The sequence below is a fragment of the Maniola hyperantus genome, chromosome 15, assembly GCF_902806685.2.
Source record: "Maniola hyperantus chromosome 15, iAphHyp1.2, whole genome shotgun sequence".
Taxonomy (NCBI): domain Eukaryota; kingdom Metazoa; phylum Arthropoda; class Insecta; order Lepidoptera; family Nymphalidae; genus Maniola; species Maniola hyperantus.
In genome coordinates, this window is record NC_048550.1 from 13,978,931 (window position 1) to 14,004,158 (window position 25,228).

Sequence of the window (25,228 nt, forward strand, 5' to 3'; positions counted from 1 at the left end):
AAGCTGAACAATGAATCTTCCAATTTTCATTTCATGTCAAGTTACCTAACGGTTGGAATGCCTGTAATATTTTGTTTTTCTCTTCAATCTATCTGTAATCTATACTTTAAAAAATCTTGTTTATACATATAGATCTGGAAGAGATCGCTTTAGCCACAAGGCCGCCTTTGCATTGCATGCTACAGCTATTAGATTAAGATCCTGTATTGTGTTTTTTCAATGTTTACTTTGTGTTGTGTGCAATAAAGTGTAAAATAAATAATAGATACTATCGCTTAATTGTTGGATTGCATACAGAGGGCAGTGGTTCTTGAGACGGCACGCATTGTGAGGAGGTTCCTCACTCTGGGGCCCTGACCATTGGCAGCTTGGATCCTAGCCCGCTGCTAGTGGGATCCATTTTATCATATTTTTAATTATTGTTTTTTTTTTGTTGTTCCAGTTACTTCAATTTTTGTTGTTCTTGTTATTTTAATTTCTGTTGTTTCTGTTATTCTATCGTTTGTTGTTTCTGTTACTTTATATTCTGTTGTTTATTTTATTTTATTTTCTGTTTTGTTATTTTATTGTTTGTGTTTTTTTTTAAAATATGATAAAAATGAGAAAAATAAATAAACGAGAGAAAAAAATAATAGATTATAGGTACCTAAGTAGGGGTGAAGGTAGGTTCAAGTGATAGCGGGCCCTTAAGGATTAAAAATTTTAGAGGTGCATGACCATGCACCCCTTGACTAGGAGGCCGAGCGACGCCTTAACTACCACTTTCTGTCTCGAAATACAATTGTTAAATCTAACATGAAGAGTTAAGAATCATAGTTTATAAAGGGCCGAGGAGGATAAACCGGATTTGACCCACGTTTTGGGTAGAACGTCGATAGAGGCTTATAGATCGCCTATATCGAGATATTGCCCGATATAACGGACCTTCGTCTTGTGCCAACAACGATATTTCTCAACTAAACTCATGTTTATGTGATCGACACAAATATATACCCAATCGATGTTTTATTTTATTGCGTGATAGTGTTGGAGTTGGAGTTTCTCTACGTGATCAAATCAGAAATGAGGAGATAACCGAGAAAAATAAGAGAACTAGAGTAACCGACATAGCTCAACGGCTTGCTAAGCTGAAGTGGCAATGAGCTGGGTACATAGTTCGTAAAACCGATGGACGTTGGGGTCCCAAGGTGCTAGAATGGCGACCTCGCACCCGAAGACGTAGTGTTGGAAGACCCCCCCACTAGGTGGACGGACGACATCAGACGAGTCGCAGGGAGTCGCTGGATGCAGGCGGTGCAAGACCGTGGCGTGTGGAAGTCCATACAAGAGACCTATGTCCAGCAGTGGACGTCTTTCGGTCGATGATGATGATGGCGTGATAGTGATAATTGGGCTTGCGATTGACTATAATGATGCTTAAAAGAAAATGATGAGGTGTAGAAGATGTCTATTCACTCTTGGCTTGGATTTTGCTCTTGAGTTGGAAGGATTTCTATTTCTTTGCCCTTGGTGGGCGCTAGCTATGGGTTTCATAAGAAAGCTCAGTAAGAAAATTAAAAAATAAATAGGTACAACCCTTTATGGGTTGAATACTATACTAAAAAAACCGGCCAAGTCTACTACTACTACAGTCGTATTTTGTCGACATTTTGCACGATAATTCAAAAACCATGATGCATGAAAATAAATAAAAATCTGTTTTAGAATGCACAGGTGAATACATTTCATAAGATACCCCACTTGATCTTACTTCGAAAATTGAAAATAAGTAGGTACTAATTTTTAGTTCATAACCACAATTTTTTTTTGTGTTATGTAACCACAAATTCACGGTTTTCAGTTTTTTCCCCTAATGTCTGCTATAAGACCTACCTACCTGCCAAATTTCATGATTCTAGGTCAACGGGAAGTACCCTGTAAGTTTCTTGACAGACCGACATACAGACAGACAACAAAGTGATCCTAAACCTAAGGGTTCCGTTTTTCCTTTTGAGGTACGGAACCCTAAAAAATGAAGTATTCTTGAAACGTACGCTAAATTTATGTAAGGTCCGTAAAAATATAGGTAGGCACAACAATCGAGGTTTAAGAATAAGAGGGGTACTAAATCGTCCGATAAAAGTAAAAGATTGAGGGCTAAAAAGTCTTTCGAAAAGGGTCGATAAGCTGCTAAAGCCGAACTTTGCAATTTCCGCATTCACTAAATGATCCGACAGCGAACTTGCTCTTATTAATACAGCAAAAGTACTTTTACTTTTAAAAGATAATTCATAAACATTATCTTAGCCATCGTTATTTAATAGGGTCGATCATCATGATCAACCCATCGCCGGCTCACTACAGAGCACGGGTCTCCTCTCAGAGTGAGAAGGGTTTGGCCATAGTCTAACACGCTGGCCATGTGCGGATTGGTAGACTTCACACACCTTTGAGAACATTATGGAGAACTCTCTGGCATGCAGGTTTCCTCACAATGTTTTCCTTCACCGTTAAAGCTAGTATTATTTAATAATTTCAAACGCACATAACTCTGAATAGTCAGAGGTGCGTGCCCGGATCGAACCCCCGACCTCCGATTAGAAGGCGGACCCAACCACTAGGCTATCACACCAAAAATATAATAACCATACTTAAGTACATTTACAGAAAAAAATTTTTTTTTGTTAAACTTAAGTACGTACCTACCTACTCAGTACTTACTCTAACTTTAGTTCAGTACCTTAGAGCCTAGATCTCTTTTGGATCGCAGAGTTCGACAACCTCTAAAGAAATGTAAAGGATACACTGATAAGAACATAATAATTATTAATCTCTTCGTTAAAATCTAAACACCTCACGATATTTACACTACTCCATTAACTCATTAGCCATTCCATTTGATACTCGGATTGGAATTAGAATATTCTAGAGTCGCTAACGAGGACGTGTGCGAGTCACGCTTGGGCTTTTATCTTGTAAAATCACTACCCAAATCATAAATGCGAAAAGTTTATCCTTCAATCACGCCCACAGACCACCACCTATAGACGCCTAATAGCAGTACACACCCCCGATCGCCAAGCTTAGGCAGTTGCTTAGCATAAGTCGGCCCACGCCCGTTCAGTACCCTCATTCCGCACATTGTCTAGATTACGTGACTTTTGAGTCCACCAATCACAACAAAGCATTCTCCCCTGTCCCCCGCCAACATTTTACGTAGTAACATCGACGTAGTTTTTGCATGAATATAGGTGATGATGATAGATCTGGAGAGTGACAATTGTCTACTTTTATCCCATGGAATTTGTGAAAAACTAAACTCACTAGGACGAAATCGTGGGCATCACCTAAGAACTCATAAACTGATACTTGACGTCTATAAGTAGGTACCTATGCTTTATCTAAAGGCCAAAATCAATTTATCTGTAATCTGTCAATAAGTTACTTAACAACGTTGTTATTTGTCAAAAAAGCTTTTCTGACAAAAAACAACGTTGCCAGGTAGCTTATCGACAAATTAATGATATAGGTATGGATGGAATTTCGGTCGTTAAAGAACAATAATTCTTCTAAGGTTTCAAAAGGTATCGTACCGGAACGTAGCCACGGCCGAAGCCTCCCACCAGACTAAACCAGAAATTTAGAAATTATGAAATTCCAAACCCCTGCCGGGAATTGAACTCGGGACCTCCCACTAGCAAGACCACAGCGGACCACTGCGCCAGGGAGGTCGTCAAACGTGAAATACATCTCATTAAAATATCAAGTGTGACATGTTCATAGATGCGTGAAAATATTTTTCTAAATTGATGTGAAATTTTTTGTGCTTATAAATACGCGTGCTTACCTATAATAAATATTCTGTCGCGTCTATTCTGGAAAAGGAAAACATGTCGTTCACAAAATAAACATTATTTCCTCCTCACTTATTTAATTTGATTACCAAAGTGACATTAGGAGATTCCCCGAAAACCGGCATCATTATTTATTTATACACACAGTGCGACAAGGCTATCTTGGCGCGTGGCAAAAATTGTAACTAACGTTGCCGTCAAGTGTCCCCTTTGTTCTTGTTTGAATATTCTAAGTATTAATTGTTCTCCAACAGCGCCCCCCTGTCAATGTCATTCAAGTGCCGAGAGAGCCTTGTCGCACTGTAATTACTATATTATGACAATCGCAATTGTTGTGATTGGCTGAATTTATGGTATGACTGGATGATGCCTGCGACTTTGTCCACGTGGATTTAGATTTTTAGAAATACCGTGGGAACTCTTTAATTTTCCGGGATAAAAAATAGCTTATCTCCTTCCACGGGATGCAAGCTATCTCTGTACCAAACAGTTGAAAGGATGAGCCATGAAATTCTAACTGACAGACAGATACACTTTCGCATTTGTAATATTAGTATGGATATGTATCTAACTTGGGGAAACATGGTACCGCATGCTTTTTACATTTTCTTAAAAGGTATTTAATAGTAATACGGGTTGATAAATGAGAAATAGCTATTCAGGTTATTTAGAGAGTGCCAAACATAGAGCCTCAATAGCTCAACCGGTAAAGGAGTGGACTGAAAACCGAAAGGTCGACGGTTCAAACCCCGCCCGTTGCACTATTGTCGTACCTACTCCTAGCACAAGCCTGACGCTTAGTTGGAGAGGAAAGGGGAATATTAGTCATTTAACATGTATAAAGTTTACTTAGCAGGAAACAGCCCAGTTAAATCTGCTGAGACGTGGATTACTTTTATGAAAATTAGAAAGCTTGAGATCGCTTGGCTGAAAATAACAGCGTTTCTTAGTTATTCATTAAATCATAACTGTAAAATATACACTTTGATCCATACTTTCATACCAAAATTATAAGTAAATGCGAAAGTGTGTTCTTCCGTCTGCTAGTTTTTGACGGCCCAACAGTTTAAAACCGATATCAATGAAATTTGGTGCAGCATTAGTTTACATCCTGGGATCCATCCAGGATTTTTCCCGGAAAATTCAAGATTTGCCACGGGATGCTTAAAGCATCATCATCTTGTAAAATATACAGAAGCTAATTTAATTTTTAATTTTTAGGAATCTTAATTTTATTTTTAATTTTTTTAAAAGAATATTTTTGCCATGTTAATCATGACTAATATTTCCCTTTCCCCTCCAACTTAGCATAAAGCTTGTGTTAGGAGTAGGTACGACAATAGTGCAACGGGTGGGGTTTGAACCGCCGACCTTTCGGAATTCAGTCCGTTGAGCTGTTGAGTTTAACTAATAGGTACATTCAGTTGCGGCCTACAGGGACCAGAGATCAAGTTTGTTGGGTTTGTTTACGATATTAATTTGGAGATTTCGATAATATTATAAACTGGGTGTGTGTGTGTGTGTGTGTGTGTGAGCGTGTGTGTGTATTTGTTATTCTTTCACGCAAAAACTCTGGACGGATTTGGCTGAAAGGAATGGAGAAAGTTTATACCCTGACTTAACACATACTACTTTTTATCCCGGAAAATCAAAGAGTTTCCGGTGGAATTAACAATCTACTTATATCCACGCAGACGAAGTCACTGGTATTATCTAGTTTTTTTTTTTTTTTAATTCAGATACAAGTTAGCCATTGACTGCAATCTCACCTGGTGGTAAGTGATGATGCAATCTAAGATGATAGCGGGCTAACCTGGAAGGGGTATAGCAGTTTTTATTAAACCCATACCCCTTTGGTTTCTACACGGCATCGTACCGGAACGCTAAATCGCTTGGCGGCACGGCTTTGCCGGTAGGGTGGTAACTAGCCACGGCCGAAGCCTCCCACCAGACAGACTTAACACATACTACTTTTTATCCCGGAAAATCAAAGAGTTTCCGGTGGATTTAACAATCTACTTATATCCACGCAGACGAAGTCACTGGTATTATCTAGTTACTAGTAGGTAAATATAGCTAGAGATTTATTACTACTATTCTCCACTATTTCTAACAAATTAATTACGAGATGATCTGGAGCGAATGAATGGACACTTCTATCAAACAGATTAAAGTAAGTCTTGCATTCAGAGACACGCAATTAGTGAGGACATGCACAAATGTTGCCAGCCTCATTAATGTCGAGAGACGGCGAGCTTGCACGTTGCAAGAAATACGTACGCAGTCAGTGGCTGACATATTCAAACATGGAAGACTCTTCAGAAATTCATTTTTTTCAACTCTAGATCGTTATTTTTTACATTTAAGAGGGCTCAGGACGGAGCTTTCTTCATACAAACGTAGGAGGGTAATTACTACATTATTTGATATTGTACGCTCAAAACTAAGTATTAAGTCGATTTATCTCGTCATTATCTAGGTTTATTGATATATCAAACATTGAAAATAATATTGATTTTAAAGTTACGAGCCTCAAGAGATTCATATTTTAACACTAAATTTATGACAACTTTGGGCGTAAATAAGTAAGATTAGGAGTATGAAAATTCTAAAGAAATTTAACATTAGACATAGTTTATTTATTCATTAGTTGAAATAACTATACTTTGCAAACATAAACTCAGTAGTTTTTTCTCAAAAATACTTTTCCAAAACCCTTGATTTCGCTGAAAATCATCGTGCCTCTCACCTTTCTCATACAATGTCAAGTGAAAAGCAAATAGGTTTGGTCGAGCGTCCTGCGTCACCTTAAACATGGTAATTTATACAGGGTGTAACCAGAACGCTGGCAAAAACGAAGACAGGTGATAGTACTGATGATTATTGATTACTGATATGATAAAAAAGCTGTGGTAGCCTAGTGGTTAGGACGTCCGCCTTCCAATCGGAGGTCGGGGGTTCGATCCCGGGCACGCACCTCTAACAAACTCGGTGCAAGTGTAGAGACGTGCGGCCTCTTCTAAGGCTGGTAGCTGCGAAGAAAACATTGCACTTTGCAATTGCCACTTAGAACAACATTTTGAATTTGGAACGATTCGAAAATCCTGCTGCCCTGGATGAAATCGGGGGGGCCACATTCACTCCAGAGACATCAAGAGGGACACACCTCTGTAGAGCCTCAAGCTCCAGCCTCGTTTTGTTCCTCGGTTTACGCTACGTATCGTAAATACAGCCCATGTTTTGTGATATACCTATGTATATTGTAAATACACAAGTTTTTTTTTTTTTAATTCAGATACAAGTTAGCCCTTTACTGCAATCTCACCTGGTGGTAAGTGATGATGCAGTCTAAGATGATAGCGGGCTAACCTGGAAGGGGTATGGCAGTTTTTTATTAAACCCATACCCCTTTGGTTTCTACACGGCAACGTACCGGAACGCTAAATCGCTTGGCGGCACGGCTTTGCCGGTAGGATGGTAACTAGCCACGGCCGAAGCCTCCCACCAGACCAGACCAGAAATTTAGAAATTATAAAATTCCAAACCCCTGCCAGGAATCGAACCCGGGACCTCCCACTATTAAGACCACAGCGCTCACCACTGCGCCAGGGAGGTCGTCAAAATAATAATATAAATATAATATATGAGCAGTTCTTTTATTAATTGTGCACCACCGATCACGCTGACACACAAGCCCCTGCAAGTGACACGTGCAAGCTATTTTTCGAAAATTAATTGAATTAATTTTATTAGTTGCAAACCACTTGCGTGATCCAATGTTGCATTTCCTAACCTCATAATATAATAATGGTGCGAATTGTTACTAAAAAGTAATTTGTAAATTAATTGCCTCATGCAAATTGTAACAAATAAATTCCACGTTTTTAATGCAATTTCCGTGACTTTCATACATATTTCTTATGAAATATAGTTTCTGATTTCGTATGCGACTGAAATTTATATGGTTTTCTTTAGCTTGCCATGTGGGTTTAGTTTAATGTTGCAATGCAATTAGCTTTTTACTCGACTGGGCAATGCAAAGGAGTGGTTTTGTGTTCAGGAGTCTATACAGTGTACTGAACGGAGAGAACGCGTAGACCGATTTTAATGATTCTTGTACAAATAGATTTCTTTAATTGTCTAATGGTGCGCATGCATGAGCAATTTTTTAAGCTCAATTGTTTAAGTGGAGCAATCTGGAGCAACTTTTTCGCACAACATTGCTGGAATTTTCAGGTATTGCAGTAAATTGACATGACGTTATAATTGACTAAATTGCCTGGAATTCAGGAAGTTTAACTGCCCGTGTAAGCGTAGCTTAAGTACTAAAGATATGAAAGTTATGAGAACAAAATATGGCGCCCCTTAGATGCCATATTGGAACAAATAAGTCGATGGAGTACCTATGTTGCAACTTGCAATAACTGAGTAAGTCGTAAGTATCACTGAGATTCAGTGACTGAATACTTGTTACCACATCACAGATAGATAGATAGATAGAAATACTTTATTGCATATAAAAAATATTACATAACATGATAAAAAAACAAAGAAATTAAACAAAAAAATAATTGTATGCAAAGGCGGCCTTATTGCTCACAGCAATCTCTACCAGCAACCTTTGGTGAAAGGAGAAACTAGGTGTCAAAGTTAGGTTTTAGAACCTTTCATTTTTTATTTTTGAGGTTTCAAAGTTTCCTCACAATGTTTTCCTTCGACGATAAAGCAAGTGATATTGAATTGCTTAAAACACACAACCTAATCTAATTTTGATCGAACGGGTTTGATTTGAACGGGTGTAAATAACGGTGGCAAAAATGTAACAAAAGCAAGATTAATTAATTTTTAATCTGTTTCTATAGAAAATACACATTTATCTCCGTGTTAAAATTAAATTGTTGATACAAAATGGCGGCTCACACAATGGCAGCTGTCATAATCCGGAAGATTAGTTGGCAGAGATGACTCGGCAACCCTTTTCAAGATGAAATTCGGTGATTTGTCGTCACACTTCCCGCGAGTACCTTTTGGGGTCTAGGTTGACCTCTCATCCCCCTTAAACCCTGTTCAACACGGCCGTCAACTTACTTTCTTATAATATTTTCTCTTTCATACACAATGCTTTCAAAAGTTTTCTCACTATCCGAAATCTAAATAAATATATAAAATTTTTGACTCACTCAGTCTTGTAAAATTTTAAGTACCTACATATTTTTTTCTGCTTTTTTGGTCAGGGCTGGACATAGGTCTCTTGTAGGGACTTCCACACGCCACGGTCTTGCGCCGCCGCCATCCAGCGGCTCCCTGCGACTCGTCTGATGTCGTCCGTCCACCTAGTGGGGGGTCTTCCAACACTGCGTCTTCCGGTGCCAGGTCGCCATTCCAGCACCTTGGGACCCCAACGTCTATCGATTGGGATATACCTACTTAACTTTAATATTGCTTAAGCATTCCTTGATAACCTTTTCAATTTAAACTTATTAGAACACAGAATATTGTAGAGCTAAAGTTCTGTCTGTTATTTCCGTCTCAAAAAGAAATCACACTTTCTTACACAAAGAACAGTGCTCGAAGCAAAAGTGATCGCAATCACAAAAAATGGAAATGATTGTGATCATGGAAAACCAAAAAGCCTTCGCAAGTGTAATTTCTCATTTACGGCAACAGCCTATAAATTTTCCATTACAGGGCCCTCTGTTGTACTAATGAAAGTATTTTGCTTATCGTACTGATTCATTGCTATTCCTTTCCTTGAACTTAAATTATTTATTGTGTATGGGAACGAATTTACATCATAAACGACTTTGTGATTAATTAAACAACTTTTATTTATGACTATCGGCGATAGTAAATGTTCCACTAGATGCAGCGCTTCAAAGTAGTACGCGGCCAAAAGTAATGTACATCGGCCTTTAGAATGACATTTCGGCTTTGTAGAGCGTTGTCTCTGTTACTCATACCTATATGACGTTTTGTCGGTCTCAAAGACAGAGACAGTGCTCTTTAAATTAGCTTATCATTTTGCGAAAGTATTTTGTAAAATAAAAATTATTATTTATGTAAATTGACTCAGCATCGAAGTTGTTCAAGAATAAAACTACCTAGGACAAGAAATACAACTTGGTAGAAACAACTTCGACAAGGAAGCTGACAGAAGAATACAGCTGGGCTGGGCAGCATTTGGTAAATTACGTCAAGTCTTCAATTCGTCGATACCCCAAAGACGAAAGTATTTAATGAGTGTGTCCTACCTGTGATGACGTATGGCGCTGAAACGTGGACACTGACAGTTGGCCTTGTCCACAAGTTCAAAGTCGCTCAGCGGGCTATGGAGCAGGCTATGTTGGGTATCTCTCTGAGGGACAAAATCCGTAACGAGGAAATCCGTAGGAGAACCAGAGTGACCGACATAGCCACGTCTGCCGCAGAACCGATGGCTGCTGGGGCAGACGTGTTCTGGAGTGGAGACCGCGTATCAGCAAGCGCAGTGTGGGACGACCTCCAACCCGCTGGACTGACGACCTTAAGAAGATAGCGGGAAGTGTGTGGATGAGGAAGGCGGAGGATCGTGTGTGGTGGCGTGCTCTTGGGAAGGCCTATGTCCAGCAGTGGACGCAAACAGGCTGATTGATTGATTGATTGATTGACTTATATATTACTTCGTAAGGACAGGGCCATTGAGCTAAATAGCGCTGATTCATTGGTCCAATGTTTATTTAGCACCAATGCAACCTTATTGACGTCTGGATTTCAAACGGGTCGTTCATTAGTATCTAAGAGGTGGCGGATTTTTCACGGTTCCAAAACCGTGAAAAACTTTGTTTGCTTGGACATTTTATGTACCTAAATGTTATAAACTGTTGGTAAACCCAATGAAGAAAATAAAATAAAATATAATGATGTACAAGCCTTTACTAAAATATGTAGGTATGTTGAGTGGAGAGGCGACGAAGGTTCTTATCACGAAATGACATCTCGGATAGTTGACCCTTTATCCTCCGAGACTTCCGTAGACTTCTCTGATACGACTGCGGACCCCAGAGACGCTGACTTTACATTCGAATATAAAAAAATATCTCTAAGAGACTTTGTTATACAAAATCTTGCTATTTTTATTACATGACTGCCTAAAACAAGGAATATAACGGTAGGTAGGTACTGATTCTGAGCACAACTAAATTTTAGAGTGTTCACATCCTTTTCTTACTAGTCTAATATGAAAAGGATAGACACAGTTTGACAGTTTTAAATTTAATTTAGAGCTGTCAAACTTCGTCACTTTAGCTGCCAGTCGCGAGCCTATAGTTTAAATTTGCAGCGTGCACTAAAATTTATAAAGATGCAGATACTCTAAATTTAGTTTAGAGAAAGACAAGAGAATCGGCGCCAATGTTCATTTGTAACGAATTTTTGTTTTTGATGCAATTTTGTTTAGTTTCAAGCTCGTCCAATTCGCGATTCGTCCAATTCGCAGCTCGTCCCGTTCGCAACACGTCCCGTTCGCAACACGTCCCGTTCGCAACACGTCCCGTTCGCATCTCATCCCATTCGCAACTCGTACCGTTCACTATCATTTTTTTAAATATTAGCAATTCGTCCTATTCTTGGCAATAAATTAGTTAAGGTTTATGCCACCATGATCCAAACAAACGTTCCTCCCAGTGTTGGGAACAATACGCTGAGAAACTTTCAGCTTTTATAAAATAACGACGGTCTAGCACGCGCCTTCTCTTAGTCCATTAGGGGACTTTGCACGCGCAGCCAAGTTTTTATCATGGAAAACCAAACAGTTCCCACGAGATTTACAAAATCCTAAATCTATGCGGACGAAGTCGCGGACAATATACCTACTGATAAACACATTTGTGACTCGAAAAACACAAATAAATTGCGTGTGACAAACGAATAAATTACTATTCTGAAAATTAAATAAAAAAGTAATAAATAAAAAGTGACCATGCCAAAACATTTGCAATAAAAGTGACTATAATACTTTTTTAGTGCCATTTTTGGGATTTAATGTCACCCTTTTACGTTCCCGCCATTTACAGAGATTTATTATCCAATAAAGGTTAGAATAGTAGATGGACGATTTCAATATGTACATTCCAAAATACTATTCTGAAAATAGCAGTTTTCTATTTTGATTTTTTCAATTTCAAAGCCTTACATATATACAAAAAAAAATCATGGAACTGTTACAAGTAATAAAATATAAAATTCATGCTAAGTACATTGACTTATTTGTTACATTACTTCGTATGGACAGAGTTATTGAACAAACAAAATGGCACCGACTCATTGGTGCTTATGCACCAATGCAACCTCACTGACGTTTGGATTTCAAACGGGTCGTTCATTAGTATATAAGAGGTGGCGCTGATTTATTTGGTTTCAAAACCGTGAAAAATTTTGTTCACTTGACCATAACTTGTCATTTATATCGATGGCTAAGTAAATTATTTAATGTTTATTATCCATATTATTATAAATGTGAAAGTGTCTTTATTTATTGGTTTGTCCTTCAATCACGTTGTAACGGAGCAACGGATCGACGTGATTTTGACGTGAAGTAGCGGGCATCAGCTAGTATTAAAATATTTCTGACGAACAAATAATAATATTTTTTTGCTTTAGCTGTATTTTCATCGTAAGTAGCTATCAAATATATTATTGATTATTATAATAAGTATTCTTTTATAAAAAAATACAACATTTATTATTAAATCAAGTTCTGATGAGAATTTTTACAAAATTTTCCTCTGACGAATTTTTTTCATGGAAAATACCGACTGTAAGTAAAAACATGAAAAATACTTAAATATCTCTTACAGACTTCAAAGAAAAGATTTGTTTCTCAAAATAAAATATTTATTTGTTATAAAAAAAACAACTCTTTTCTTAAAAGCTTTTTTTTTTTTTTTTTTTTTTTTTTTTATTTTTTTTTTTAATAGATATAGCGAGCAAGCGAGCAGGCGGGTCACCTGATGTTAAGTGATTACCGCCGCCCATGAACATTTGCAGCACCAGAGGAGCCGCCGATGCGTTGCCGGCCTTTTAGGAATTTGTTGGTCCGCCCCTTGAATAACCCCATGTTATAATCTAGTGGGAACACCGCCGATGGGAGTTGGTTCCACAGTTTGCACGTGCGTGGAAAGAAGGATCTGGCGCAGCGGACGGTCGAAGTGCACCAGACACCCAGATGGTGAGGGTGAAATTCCTTACGGTGGCGCGCGGTGCGGTTGTAGAAAAAAGAGGGTGGAATGAGGTCAAAAAGCTCTTCAGAGCACTCCCCATTATACAGGCGATAGAACACGCATAGAGAGCTAACGTCTCTGCGGTGCTCCAGGCTTTCCAACGAGGCGGTTAGTTTGGGATCGTCCACAAGTCGAACAGCCCGCCTTTGGATCCGATCAAATGGAAGGAGTTGGTACTGGGGTGCTCCAGCCCAAAGGTGGGAGCAGTACTCCATGTGAGGGCGGACTTGCGCCTTATAGAGTAGGAGCCTATGCTCGGGCGCGAAGTACCGCTTTGCTCTGTTGAGCACCCCAAGCTTTTTGGAGGCTAATTTGGCCTTGCTTTCCAAATGATCGCGGAATTGAACCTCGCTCGAAATGTGGACTCCAAGGATCCCAATGCTGTTGGAAGGTGTGAGGGGAGTGCTCTGAAAGAGAAGAGGCAGTGTAAAAGGGGACTTCTTGGCGGAAAACGCGCAAACTTGTGTTTTAGTTGGGTTAAATTGCACTAGGTTTTGTGCGCCCCATTCTGACACTTTACCTAGGCAGGTTTCTATGTCAGACACAAGTTTGGCTCTACACTCCTCCAGCACTGCGCGAGAAAGCTGTGTATGTCCTTTGTACAGGGCATCACCCGTACTGTCATCCGCATAGCAATGGATGTTGTTGTGATGCAACATGTCATTGATATGCAGGATGAACAGTGTGGGCGATAGCACCGAGCCCTGAGGGACGCCAGCATTGATGGGTTTGAGTTCCGAGCAAAAACCGTCGACAGCGACCTTGATGCTGCGACCGTCAAGGAAACTGGCGACCCAATTACACAGCTTCACTGGTAGTCCGTAAGATGGTAGCTTGTCAATAATAAAATTACTTAGGCAGTTACTGAGTCAAGACTATTGCAGACGACTGAAAATTACTTAGACAGTTACTGAGTGAAGACGACTGAAAATTGATCACTTAATAATTTACCGTAAATGTTTCGCAAAAACCGGTCTCATACACACATGAATAAGTTTCCCCAGAACTTGTTGATCTAATCCAACTTGCGATGAGAAGAAAAAAATGAACTTACCAGTCGAACACAAAACTAATGAAAAATTGCGCGCACAAATGAAAACGCATAGAATTTCGTTGTTATGTAACGTCATTATGAAATTTTAAGGACGCATAGAAGAGAATTCTTGCGCGCGAATTCCTTCTAAAAATTGTTCCTGGCTCAAGCCAGACGACAGTATGCATTCAATCGAAATAGAATGTTAAAAACAGATGGGAATCAGATCAGCTTGGGAAGGCCTATTTTCAATAGTTTTTTTTTTTTTTTTTTTTTTTATAAAGAATATTAGCCATATTAAATGACTAATATTCCCCTTTCCTCTCCAATTAAGCGTCAGGCTTGTGCTAGGAGTAGGTACGACAATAGTGCAACGGGCGGGGTTTGAACCGTCGACCTTTCGGTTTTGAGTCCACTCCTATACCGGTTGAGCTATTGAGGCTCTAAATAGTGGATTACGGACGTCCGCAAATGATGATTATATGTAGGTATAGTATATTATAAGTATAGTATTTAACTTAACCTAAATCCATGTAAGCTTACATTCGGGTATTATTTCAACATAGGTAACAATAACAATTATTATGGAAAGTCTCAAAAATAAATACTACGCAGCGAATTTCCCAGTAGCCAAAATTTACATGAAAATACATATTCGTACCTTGCAAAGCTAATAAACGTCCCAAAAAGTCCTTTATGCGAACAAAACTGATTCTATCACAAAACGATAGGAGTCGGTAATTGGTCCTAAGCCACGGATCGTATAATAAATTGCCGTATTTTGGTATTTAAATTGCGTCCCAAAAGGACTTAGGGCTTTAACACACTCGACGTACGGCGGCAGCGACGTGCGATAGATACCTATACCTTTTTTTTATTACAAAACTGACGGTCCACCTTGAAATCACCCGGGTTGAAAAGTCATGTATTTAATCTAAATATATAAAAGAAAAGGGTGACTGACTGACTAACTGACTGACTGACTAACCAACTGACTAATCTATCAACGCACAGCTCAAACTACTGGACGGATCGGACTGAAATTTGGCTTGCAGATAGCTATTATGACGTGAACATCCGCCAAGAAAGGATTTTTGAAAATTTAACCCCTAAGGGGGTTTAGGGGTTCGAAATTTGTGTAGTCCACGTGGACGAAGTCGCGGGCATAAGCTAGTTTATATTAATATTATTCAGAGATCTAGGCTTGCGCTCGACGACAATCTTGCTAATAAAAAGCAATAACCTAACCTCCAGGTTGGGCTCGATTTTTGGCATACCTAGTAATAATTGAAAGGACAGAGAGTATAACAAAGGCTACTTTTTATCCCGGAAAATTAATGAGTTCCCACGGGATTTTTAAAAACCTAAATTCACGCAGACGAAGTCGCGAGCATCGGCTAGTACCCTATAAAAGACCTATACAATTCAGTATCAGTTCAGTACAGTTCCTGCCAGTCGTTCAGTTTCTGTCGCGCGTTAAGGTCGTCCTGCTTTCTGTGTGTCAAGTCAAGTCATTACCTACGGGAGATGAAAAAGAATGGAACCGTACGAAATAAGATCTGATATTGGCTTTTATATTAGCTGATATTGGCTGAACAATCGAAACCTTATTACAAAATTTTGTGTGTGTATCAGATTTCTCTGTAACTTCCAATAGAGGTTGGATGATATAGGTATATTAAAATAATATAGTTTCCAATATACTTAGGTACTTATTTTTATGGTTGCGAATCTCCAGACAAAAAAAGGAACCCTGACACCCCCCCCCAACCTAACCACATTTCCTAAGAGGTTTTTAATGTCTACAGATCTCCACTTACCTGATGGCGTAAGCGAAGGCCATGACAGCATCAGAAACGAACTGCAACTGTCCCTCGAACTCGGTGTTGTTGTCCGTGAGGCGCTCCAGGCCGGAGCAAGCTCTGTGGTACTGGCCGTTGTAGGGGGTCCGTGGACTGCCAGGGTATCGGCATTGGAAGTGGTCTTCCCAGAACTCTGCAGAAAAATGTGTCTGTTAACGCAGCGGGCCACAAATTTCTAAAAAAATCTATCAAAAGTATGGATTTTACATAATCTTCGATATGTACCTAAATTATAAAGAGTGAATAGACATTTTTTCTATTCTAGGCAAGCGCGCTCCAACCTAGACCTCGTCATTTATTTTTTAAGCATGATTGTCACAACACAAGCCTATACAAAATAAAAAAAATAATGATAAAAGAACGTGGGTTTGATCTGCAGCTCGCTCCAGCAATGCGTGGGACTGCAATTAATGGCATAATAATTATTGTAAATTAAATCTTTGAAAAGAGCAACCGAGTACGAATCAAAAGTACCTAATTATTATAAAAGTTTATCTGAATAGAAATATTTCTATTCTATTGTACCTATTCTTAGCCCGCAGGCCGAGTTTGTGTCAAAATGTCTGACTTCTCACCCACAATAGTTTAGTAAGACTCCATCATGGGACTACATTGAATTTATCGGGAATATATAATATGTCGGGAAGTCATAAAAAATCATATTTATATGAGAAGCTGTCAAATAATATTATAAACCAACTTTTTGTCTAAATAAAAAGTACTTAATAAATAAATAAATATTAAATGTAGACCCAATATAATCATTATTATATTATTACCAGAAAATTGGCAATAAAACTAAAAATAATATATTTCTGAAAACTTATAAACGATGAAGAGATATTATAAGTTTATTCCAATAAATGAAAAATAATATAACGATCTCTCTTGGAGGAGATTTTTAAGATTATTTTATTATTTATTCCAAGTATCCACAAAACTTTATCTAAACTGACTAAAACATGCCTCTTCAAAATATTTACTTATACAGTTTGTATAAGTATTTTTTTTAAATAGAGATAGCGAGCAAACGAGCAGGCGGGTCACCTGATGTTAAGTGATTACCGCCGCCCATTAACATTTGCAGCACCAGAGGAACCGCCGATGCGTTGCCGGCCTTTTAGGAATTTTTTGGTCCCTTGAATAACCCCATGTTGTAATCTAAAGGGGACACCGCCGCGCTGAAGGGAGTTGATTCCACAGTTTGCATGTGCGTGGAAAAAGGATCTGGCACAACGGATGGTCGAAGTGCTCCAGAAACCCAGGTGGTGAGGGTGGAATTGATTGCGGTGGCGTGCGGTGCGGTTGTAGAAAAAGGAGGGTGGAATGAGGGTGGATTTTGAAGATATACATATCCATTTCCACACTTACCAACGAACCAAGGGTTCCTCTTATTATTGTTGACATTCAAGCTCAGGAAGTACTCCTTGAATCCCTTGACATCGTTCGCCTGGGGTTGGACGCTGATGGTGCCCTCCACCGCCCTCTCGTTGCCGTCCGAGACCAGAGTCCTGGCGCTCCAGCCGTCGGAGCCCACCCAGCTGAAGGCTCCGGTCGCGTTCAACCGTTCCACAGCGCGCATCACGCCCGCAACTTCTTGGTCCGAACCGAAGATTATAGCACCTGACAAAATGAATCGATTGTAACTTTTTTTAGGTTATATCTTTCTTACCTTATTCCACGCTACGTGGGGTCGGCACAACATGTCTTTTTCTTTCACTCACTTCTGTCATCCGTCAACGCTTTATCCACCCCTTTTACACGCATATCCTCTTTCACGCAATCCATTCACCTTTTTTTGGTCGTGCTCTCCTCTTTTTCCTTCCACATGCATATTTAACATTCTTATAGTGAAATGGCTTTCTTTCCAACGCATTGTTTAGGTTAAGTATATCTTTATAAAATTCGCATTTGGATTTTTAGTTAAAAATGAAGAATTCAATATACGTTTCAGGATTTTTAGAAAATCCAGCCCCAAGATTATAAGGGATGATTGTTTATTTATTAGTCCGTATGAAAGTCCGTAATTTTCCTATATTATATCTATGAGTAAGGCTTTTGGGCAAAAATTAAGAAGTACGCGACCAGGTATTTGGGGTTTTTAGGTAAAGTCCATCTAGGTAATCACAGATTTTCATAATTTCTATTAGAGCGAAAGCGCGGCAAGTCCGCTAGTTTACTGATAAATTTAAAACTATAACTTATCTAAATATATAAAAGGAAAAGCTGACTGACTGATTGACTGACTGATCTACCAATGCACAGCTCAAACTACTGGACGGATCGGGCTGAAATTTGGCATGCAGATAGCTATTATGACGGTAAAACCGCTAAGAAAGGATTTTTGAAAATTTAACCCTTAAGGAGGTAAAATAGGGGTTCGAAATTTGTGTGAGCCACGCGGACGAAGTTGCAAACATAAGCTAGTATTTAGAATTAGAATTAGAAGTATAATCACTCAAATAATATACAGTAGATATCTTTGTTTCAAATGGAAGAAAAAAGCCAGATCGTTTTATGAAATAAATAAAATATCAACTCAATTCGACATAAAATGAATTATGGTGATCCTGCGAACGGCATTATTCCCGCGAGGTGAAATATGATTGAGAGGAACGGAGGGCCCGAGGGGCTGGTAGCACCTGAGGGTATTAGATGATCGAGTTTTGAAGTTTCCCCTACCTGCCGACAGGGGGCCGTGATTGGTGGACCAATTTTTAGGGTTCCGTGCCTCAGAAGGAAAAACGGAAAAAATAGGATCACTTTCTTGTCTGTCTGTCTGTCTGTCTGTCAAGAAACCCACAGGGTACTTCCCGTTGATATAGAATCGTGAAATTTGGCGGGTAGGTAGATCTAATAGCTGACATTTGGGGAAAAATCTGAAAACCGTGAATTTAGGGTTAGATCACACAAAAAAAATTAAATTACGTCATGAACTATTAATTAGTATTTTCAATTTTCTAAGTAACATAACTATATCAAGTGGGGTATCATATGAAAAGTCTTTACCTGTGCATTCTAAAACAGATTTTTATTTATTTTTATGTATCGTAGTTTTTGAATTATCCTGCAAAATGTCAAAAAAATACGACTGTATAATACGGAACCCTCATTGCGCGAGTCTGACTCGCACTTGGCCGGTTTTTATTGCCTACATTTGTTCAGTGACCCTTCCTTCACCAGTGACAAGTCAGCCTTCCTTTTTAGGGACCCGTACCCAAAGGGTAAAACGGGATGATTTAATGGCATTATTGATGACATTATTACCTATGATTAAACTTTGAAATTATTTATTTTTTATTTTTCACAAGCTTATGCTCGCGACTTCGTCCGCGTGGACTACATACCTAAATTTCAAACCCCTATTTTACCCCCGTAGGGATTGAATTTTCAAAAATCCTTTCTTAAATCATAATAGCCATCTGCATGCCAAATTTCAGCCCGATCCGTACAATAGTTTGAGTTTTGCGTTGATAGATCAGTCAGTCAGTCAGTCAGCCACCCTTTCCTTTTACATATTTAGATGTACCAAAATTGTAGTTACAAAGTTATATTAATTAAGTTACATTTATTATTACGATGATTAAACTCTAAAGTCGATCATTTAGTTTGTAAGTTTCTTTTACCTTCAAATAGGGGTCTGCGAGATTGGTGGGCCAATACCCGCTTTTTATTATCCCCATTAATTGTGAGTTCAGTGACTCAGCGATCCTTCTTATAATTGTTAGAACCTAAAAGTAATGATCGTGGCTGAAATTACTGAGTAACGGTAGGGAATAATGACGTCGTATCTGATATTTTTCTCTAAACTAAATTTAGAATAATTTTAAAATACAAAAAATAAAATAAAAATAAATTTAGAATATCGGCATACTTACTTTTCTTTTAAATGTTGCTAAAAAAACCGGCCAAGTGCGAATCAGACTCGCGCACTGAGGGTTCCGTAGTACAATCGTATTTTATCGACATTTTGCACGATAAATCAAAAACTACTTACTAGATCTCGTTCAACCCAATTTTCAGTGGAAGTTTGCATAGTAATGTACATCATATATATTTTTTAGTTTTATCGTTCTCTTATTTTAGAAGTTACAGGGGGGGGGACGACACATTTTACCACTTTGGAAGTGTCTCTCGCGCAAACTATTCAGTTTAGAAAAAAAGGATAATAGAAACCTCAATATCTTTTTTGAAGACCTATCCATAAATGCCCACACATATGGGTTTGATGAAAAAAAATTTTTGAGTTTCAGTTCTAAGTATTGGGAACCCCAAAATTTATTGTTTTTTTTCTATTTTTGTGTAAAATCTTAATGCAGTTCACAGAATACATCTACTTACCAAGTTTCAACAGATAGCTCTTATAGTTTCGGAAAAAAGTGGCTGTGACATACATCCAGACAGACAGACATGACGAATCTATAAGGGTTCCGTTTTTTGCCATTCGGCTACGGAACCCTAAAAAGGACAGAAAATAGTACGGATTCTGAGCACAGCTAAATTTTAGAGCATTCACATCCTCTTCTTACTAATATAATATGAAAAGGACAGACATTGTACTTAGTATGAAGGCAATTTACGAAAATCGTATGTAGTTTTTTGTGTAAGTAAATAAAAATCAGACTAGGTGTATGTAATCAGAGTATGCCCCTCTTATAGAGAGTTACATTTTTGTGCCGTTTGCCGTGGAGACCCTGGGGCCATGGAGTCTTAGTGCTAAAAAAATTTTACGAGACATTTCACCGCGATTAATAGCCTCACCTGGTGACAGAAGGGCTGGCTCATTTTTTGCGCAACGGATCAGCCTGGCTGTCCAGCGCGGAAATGCAGCCAGTATTCTTGGCACCATTCTACGCGGTCATGATTTAAGTATATAGTAATTAGATAAGGCTAGCTTTAAGTTTTATTGTAATAATAATAAAAAAAGTATAGAGCGAAAAAAAAAAAAAAGACTAGGTACTTGACTTGTTCCACAGATCAAGGATAGTAAGTATGTATTCTCTTCATACTGTGGTATAGGATAGTTTTTCACCATCGTCAAATATGTTCTAGTGTGGTTATCTTCCGCAAGCAGCTGAGAGACAATTTGCCGCTAAAGTGGTCGCACAGATTGGATCGGCGTCTCGCGTCTCGTCAATAGGCGTGATTGCCGTTTAGCGAACTGCGTGCGGCCTATCTGCTTTCACAGCCTATGACCTTGCCGCTTATACTTATAGGCAATAGGCTGCTGGGTAATGTACACAAGGGTCATGTGTTATTAACATAGCGAGAAGGTATTTGATGCTTCAATGTTACTGGGCCAGTCATATTGTATGCCTAAAATTTGTGGATAAAATCCGCTATATCGCAAAATTTATCACTTTTTTTTGTAATTTGTCTTTTGTAACTTCTAGCAAATTTCAGTGCGCGCGAGCGTAAGCGATTCGACTCTCCATCATACCCATCGATATGAAACTACATACAAACGCGTTCCCAGTTCTCTACTCTTTGTTGTGCTGATTTGTGCGGGGCTTCTGTTTCCAATTTGCGCTTTCATATTCTCTACGAACTGCCAAAATTGTTCACTTCTTTTTGTAATTTATCTTTTGTAACTGCAATATACCTACTATGGTCCAGTTTCCACCTAAGCGGAGCGGAGAGGAAATACATTCAGTCGACCAGGCAGATTTTTAAAAGATGAGGTGATAATTTTTTCACATCATCTATATTCATACAATCATGACAAATCCTATTACAATGTAAAGGATTATTTAAATGATAAAAAAGCTTGGGAATGAGTTGCTTAACAGCCTTGTGTTATCACCACTTTATCTTACAAATGCAAACAGACTATCAAAAAGCGTAATTTTTTTACCTATTTTGAATATTTTTTACCTGTTTTGACTTTGACTTTGACTTTTGACATACCTATTATAAATGCGAAAGTACGAGTTTATTTGTAGATTTATTGGTTTGTTGGTTTGTCCAAGAACCGAAGCGTTGGGGTCCCAAGGTGCTGGAATGGCGATCTTGCACTAGAGCTATTAATGTAAATATTTGAGTGAAAATTACTTTTTAGACGACTACCTAAATAAAAAACCGGCCAAGTGTGAGTCAGACTCGTGCACTGAGGGTTCCGTACTGCAATCGTATTTAATTGACATTTTTTAGTTTAGTTTAGCAAAATTAGTATGTCGTTGAGGCGACCTAAAGTTTTTACCGATCCCAAAACCTCCCAGCGCGCTTAAAGAAGTTTACACTTCAAAAGACGCACCTAGATTGAATTACTCTTTCAATGAACTAAACGTAATAATCAATTTGCATTTATAGAGAGCATTGTAATATGAACAAAGAGAGCTTTCGCCAAATAAAACTCGCTTTTCCATCATTTCCGTTGATATGGAACTTAATACCCGAGCTTTTGCAATAACGGGCCGCGCCAGCAGTTCTTTGCTATCTGAAAAAAAACTGGCCAAGTGCAAATCAGACTCGCGCACTGAGGGTTCCGTACTACAATCGTATTTTATCGACTTTTTGCACGATAAATCAAAAACTACTTACTAGATCTCGTTCAAACCAATTTTCGGTGGAAGTTTGCATGGTAGGTAATGTAGATCATATTTTTTTTAAGTTTTATCATTCTCTTATTTTAGAAGTTACAGGGGGGGGGCACATTTTACCACTTTGGAAGGTCTGGCACGCGCTGGCTCTCGCTCTACAGTAGGGCGATTGTCTTAAACCTGCATCAATCATTATTACAATCACAATTGATCTGATTGGCCGAATTTGTGCGATTCTTGTTGCAACAATGCATTGTGGCCAATAGTGAGCGAGCATTAACCAATCAGAGATGATTGCGATCGTGACATTGTAGCTGTCAAACAACCGCGGTAGGGCCACTGGTTTAAGCTTGTCATTTGAAACCGCCATTTATTAACTAGAATAAAATTGGCTAATTACGAGTTGGACGCGCACACGAAGGGTTCCGTACCATCGTATAAGAAACTAGCTGATGCCCGCGACTTCGTACGCGTGGAATTAGGTTTTTTACTAATCCCGTGGGAACTCTTAAATTTTCCGGGATAAAAAGTAGCCTATGTCCTTCCCCGGGATATAAGCAAACTCTCCACCAAATTTCATTAAAATCGGTTAAACGGTTTGGCCGTGGAAGGCTAGCAGACAGACAGACAGACACACTTTCGCATTTGTAATATCAGTATGGGTAACACTTTAATTTTCTGGTCCACAAGTTGACTTACTCATCAGTAAGCTTCGCTAACTGATGAGCTCGGATCCAATTTCCGTCACCAGTTTAGCGAGAAATGACCCGCGACGCAGCTGCGTGGAGGTGATAAGTGGTAACAGTTCACTAACTTTCCTTTAAGGGAACCTAAGTTAGAGTTAAGTTAGAGCCATGATAGCTTAATAGTTAAGACATCCACCTATTCGGGAAGTCAGGGATTCGACCCCAGTTCCACTAGATTAGAGACCTCTAGATTTTCGGAGTTATTCTAACTTCTAACCACTAGGCTATCATTTCTTTATTTATTATTTATTATTATTTTATTTATTTTATATCTAATTAGAACGGCAGTGCCACTTACACTAACTAGATGATTAATAATAAATTTAAATACAAATAAAGGTACAAGAAAAAAGACATAAAATACAAAACGAGAAAAGATCAAAGAATTTTGAATATGTACGCTGAGAACATTGAATGACATATTCATGCAATGCTCTCAGCGTACTTCAGTAACTCCCGAACCAGTATTATAGACCCATCATTAAATGGGTCCCATTGAGCATTATTGTCCAAAAGCGCGTTGAATGATGCTAATGAACGGGGTATAGGTGACATAGATCTAGCAACAGTGCGATGATGTGGGACCACGAAAAGTTTATTTTTTCGTGGACGAAGATTACTGTTGGATTCAGGGACACGTATGCGACACAGTTGGTCATGAAGTTCTGGCTGATTAGATAGCTGAATTTAGAAAATTAAATTCAAGTGGGGTGTCATACGAAAGAGCTTTACTTGTACAATGTACATTGTATAACAGGTTTCTATTTATTTTTATGCAATTTAATTTTTGATTTATCGTGCAAAATGTCGATAAAATACGACTGTACTACAGAGTCCCGTTGACCTAGAATCATGAAAATTGGCAGGTAGGTAGATCTCACAGCTGGCTTTAGGGGAAAAATCTGAAACCGTGAATTTGTGGTCACATCACACAAAAAAAATTAAATTGTGGTCATAAACTAATAATTAATATTTTCAATTTTCGAACTAAGATAACTATATCAAGTGGGATATCATATGAAAGGGCTTTACCTGTGTATTCTAAAACAGATTTTTATTTATTTTATGCATCATAGTTTTTGAATTATCGTGCAAAATGTCGAAAAAATACGACTGTAGTACGTAACCCTCGGTGCGCGAGTCTGATTCGCACTTGGCCGGTTTTTTTATCAGCATGTAAGTAGCTGATCTATAACTCAAATTACAAAGTCAAAGTCAAAGTCAAGGTAGCTAAAAAAACCCGGCCAAGTGCGAGTCAGCCTCGCGCAATGAGGGTTCCGTACTACAGTCGTATTTTTTCGACATTTTGCACGATAATTCAAAAACTATGATGCATAAAAATAAATAAAAATCTGTTTTATAATGTATAGGTGAAGACCTTTCATATGATACCCCACTTGATATAGTCACTCACTTCGAAAGTTGAAAATACTAATTATTAGTTCATGACCACAATTTAATTTTTTTTGTGTGATCTAACCCTAAATTCACGGTTTTTAGATTTTTCCCCAAATGTCAGCTATAATATCTACCTACCTTCCAAATTTCATGATTCTAGGTCAACGGGAAGTACCCTGTAGGTTTCTTGACAGACAGACAGACAACAAAGTGATCCTATAAGGGTTCCGTTTTTCCTTTTGAGGTACGGAACCCTAAAAATTACGCTTTTTGATAGTCTGTTTGCATTAATTTGTAAGATGATGATATATCTAGTGGTGATAATAATACAGAATGTGATCCCTACGAGTACTTCCATTTAGAAACGATACACAAGGATCGGTCGGTTTCCAATTAAAACGGGATTAGAGCCGATTTGCTGTAAATCTGCGGCTCTGGACCCAACGAGAGCTTTAATCTTTGATTTGGTACCGATTGTTATTCAAATACTAATTATTGCATAATTCCGATGAGCTTAAAATCTCATTTTGTAGTATCTACGAAGCTTTCGGTGGTGATAA

General features: G+C 38.5%; 1 protein-coding gene across 1 annotated transcript in view; it reads right to left on the reverse strand.

Moving 5' to 3' along the window:
• LOC117989190 (metabotropic glutamate receptor 2-like) overlaps positions 1-25,228 on the reverse strand; it is a 221,558-nt gene that overhangs the window by 47,373 nt on the left and 148,957 nt on the right. The window contains exons 8-9 of the mRNA XM_034976516.2: positions 17,357-17,608; positions 15,944-16,118 (exon numbers count right to left, since the gene is read on the reverse strand). Coding sequence (XP_034832407.1) covers positions 15,944-16,118; positions 17,357-17,608 — 427 coding nt within the window. The remainder of the gene's footprint in view (positions 1-15,943; positions 16,119-17,356; positions 17,609-25,228) is intronic.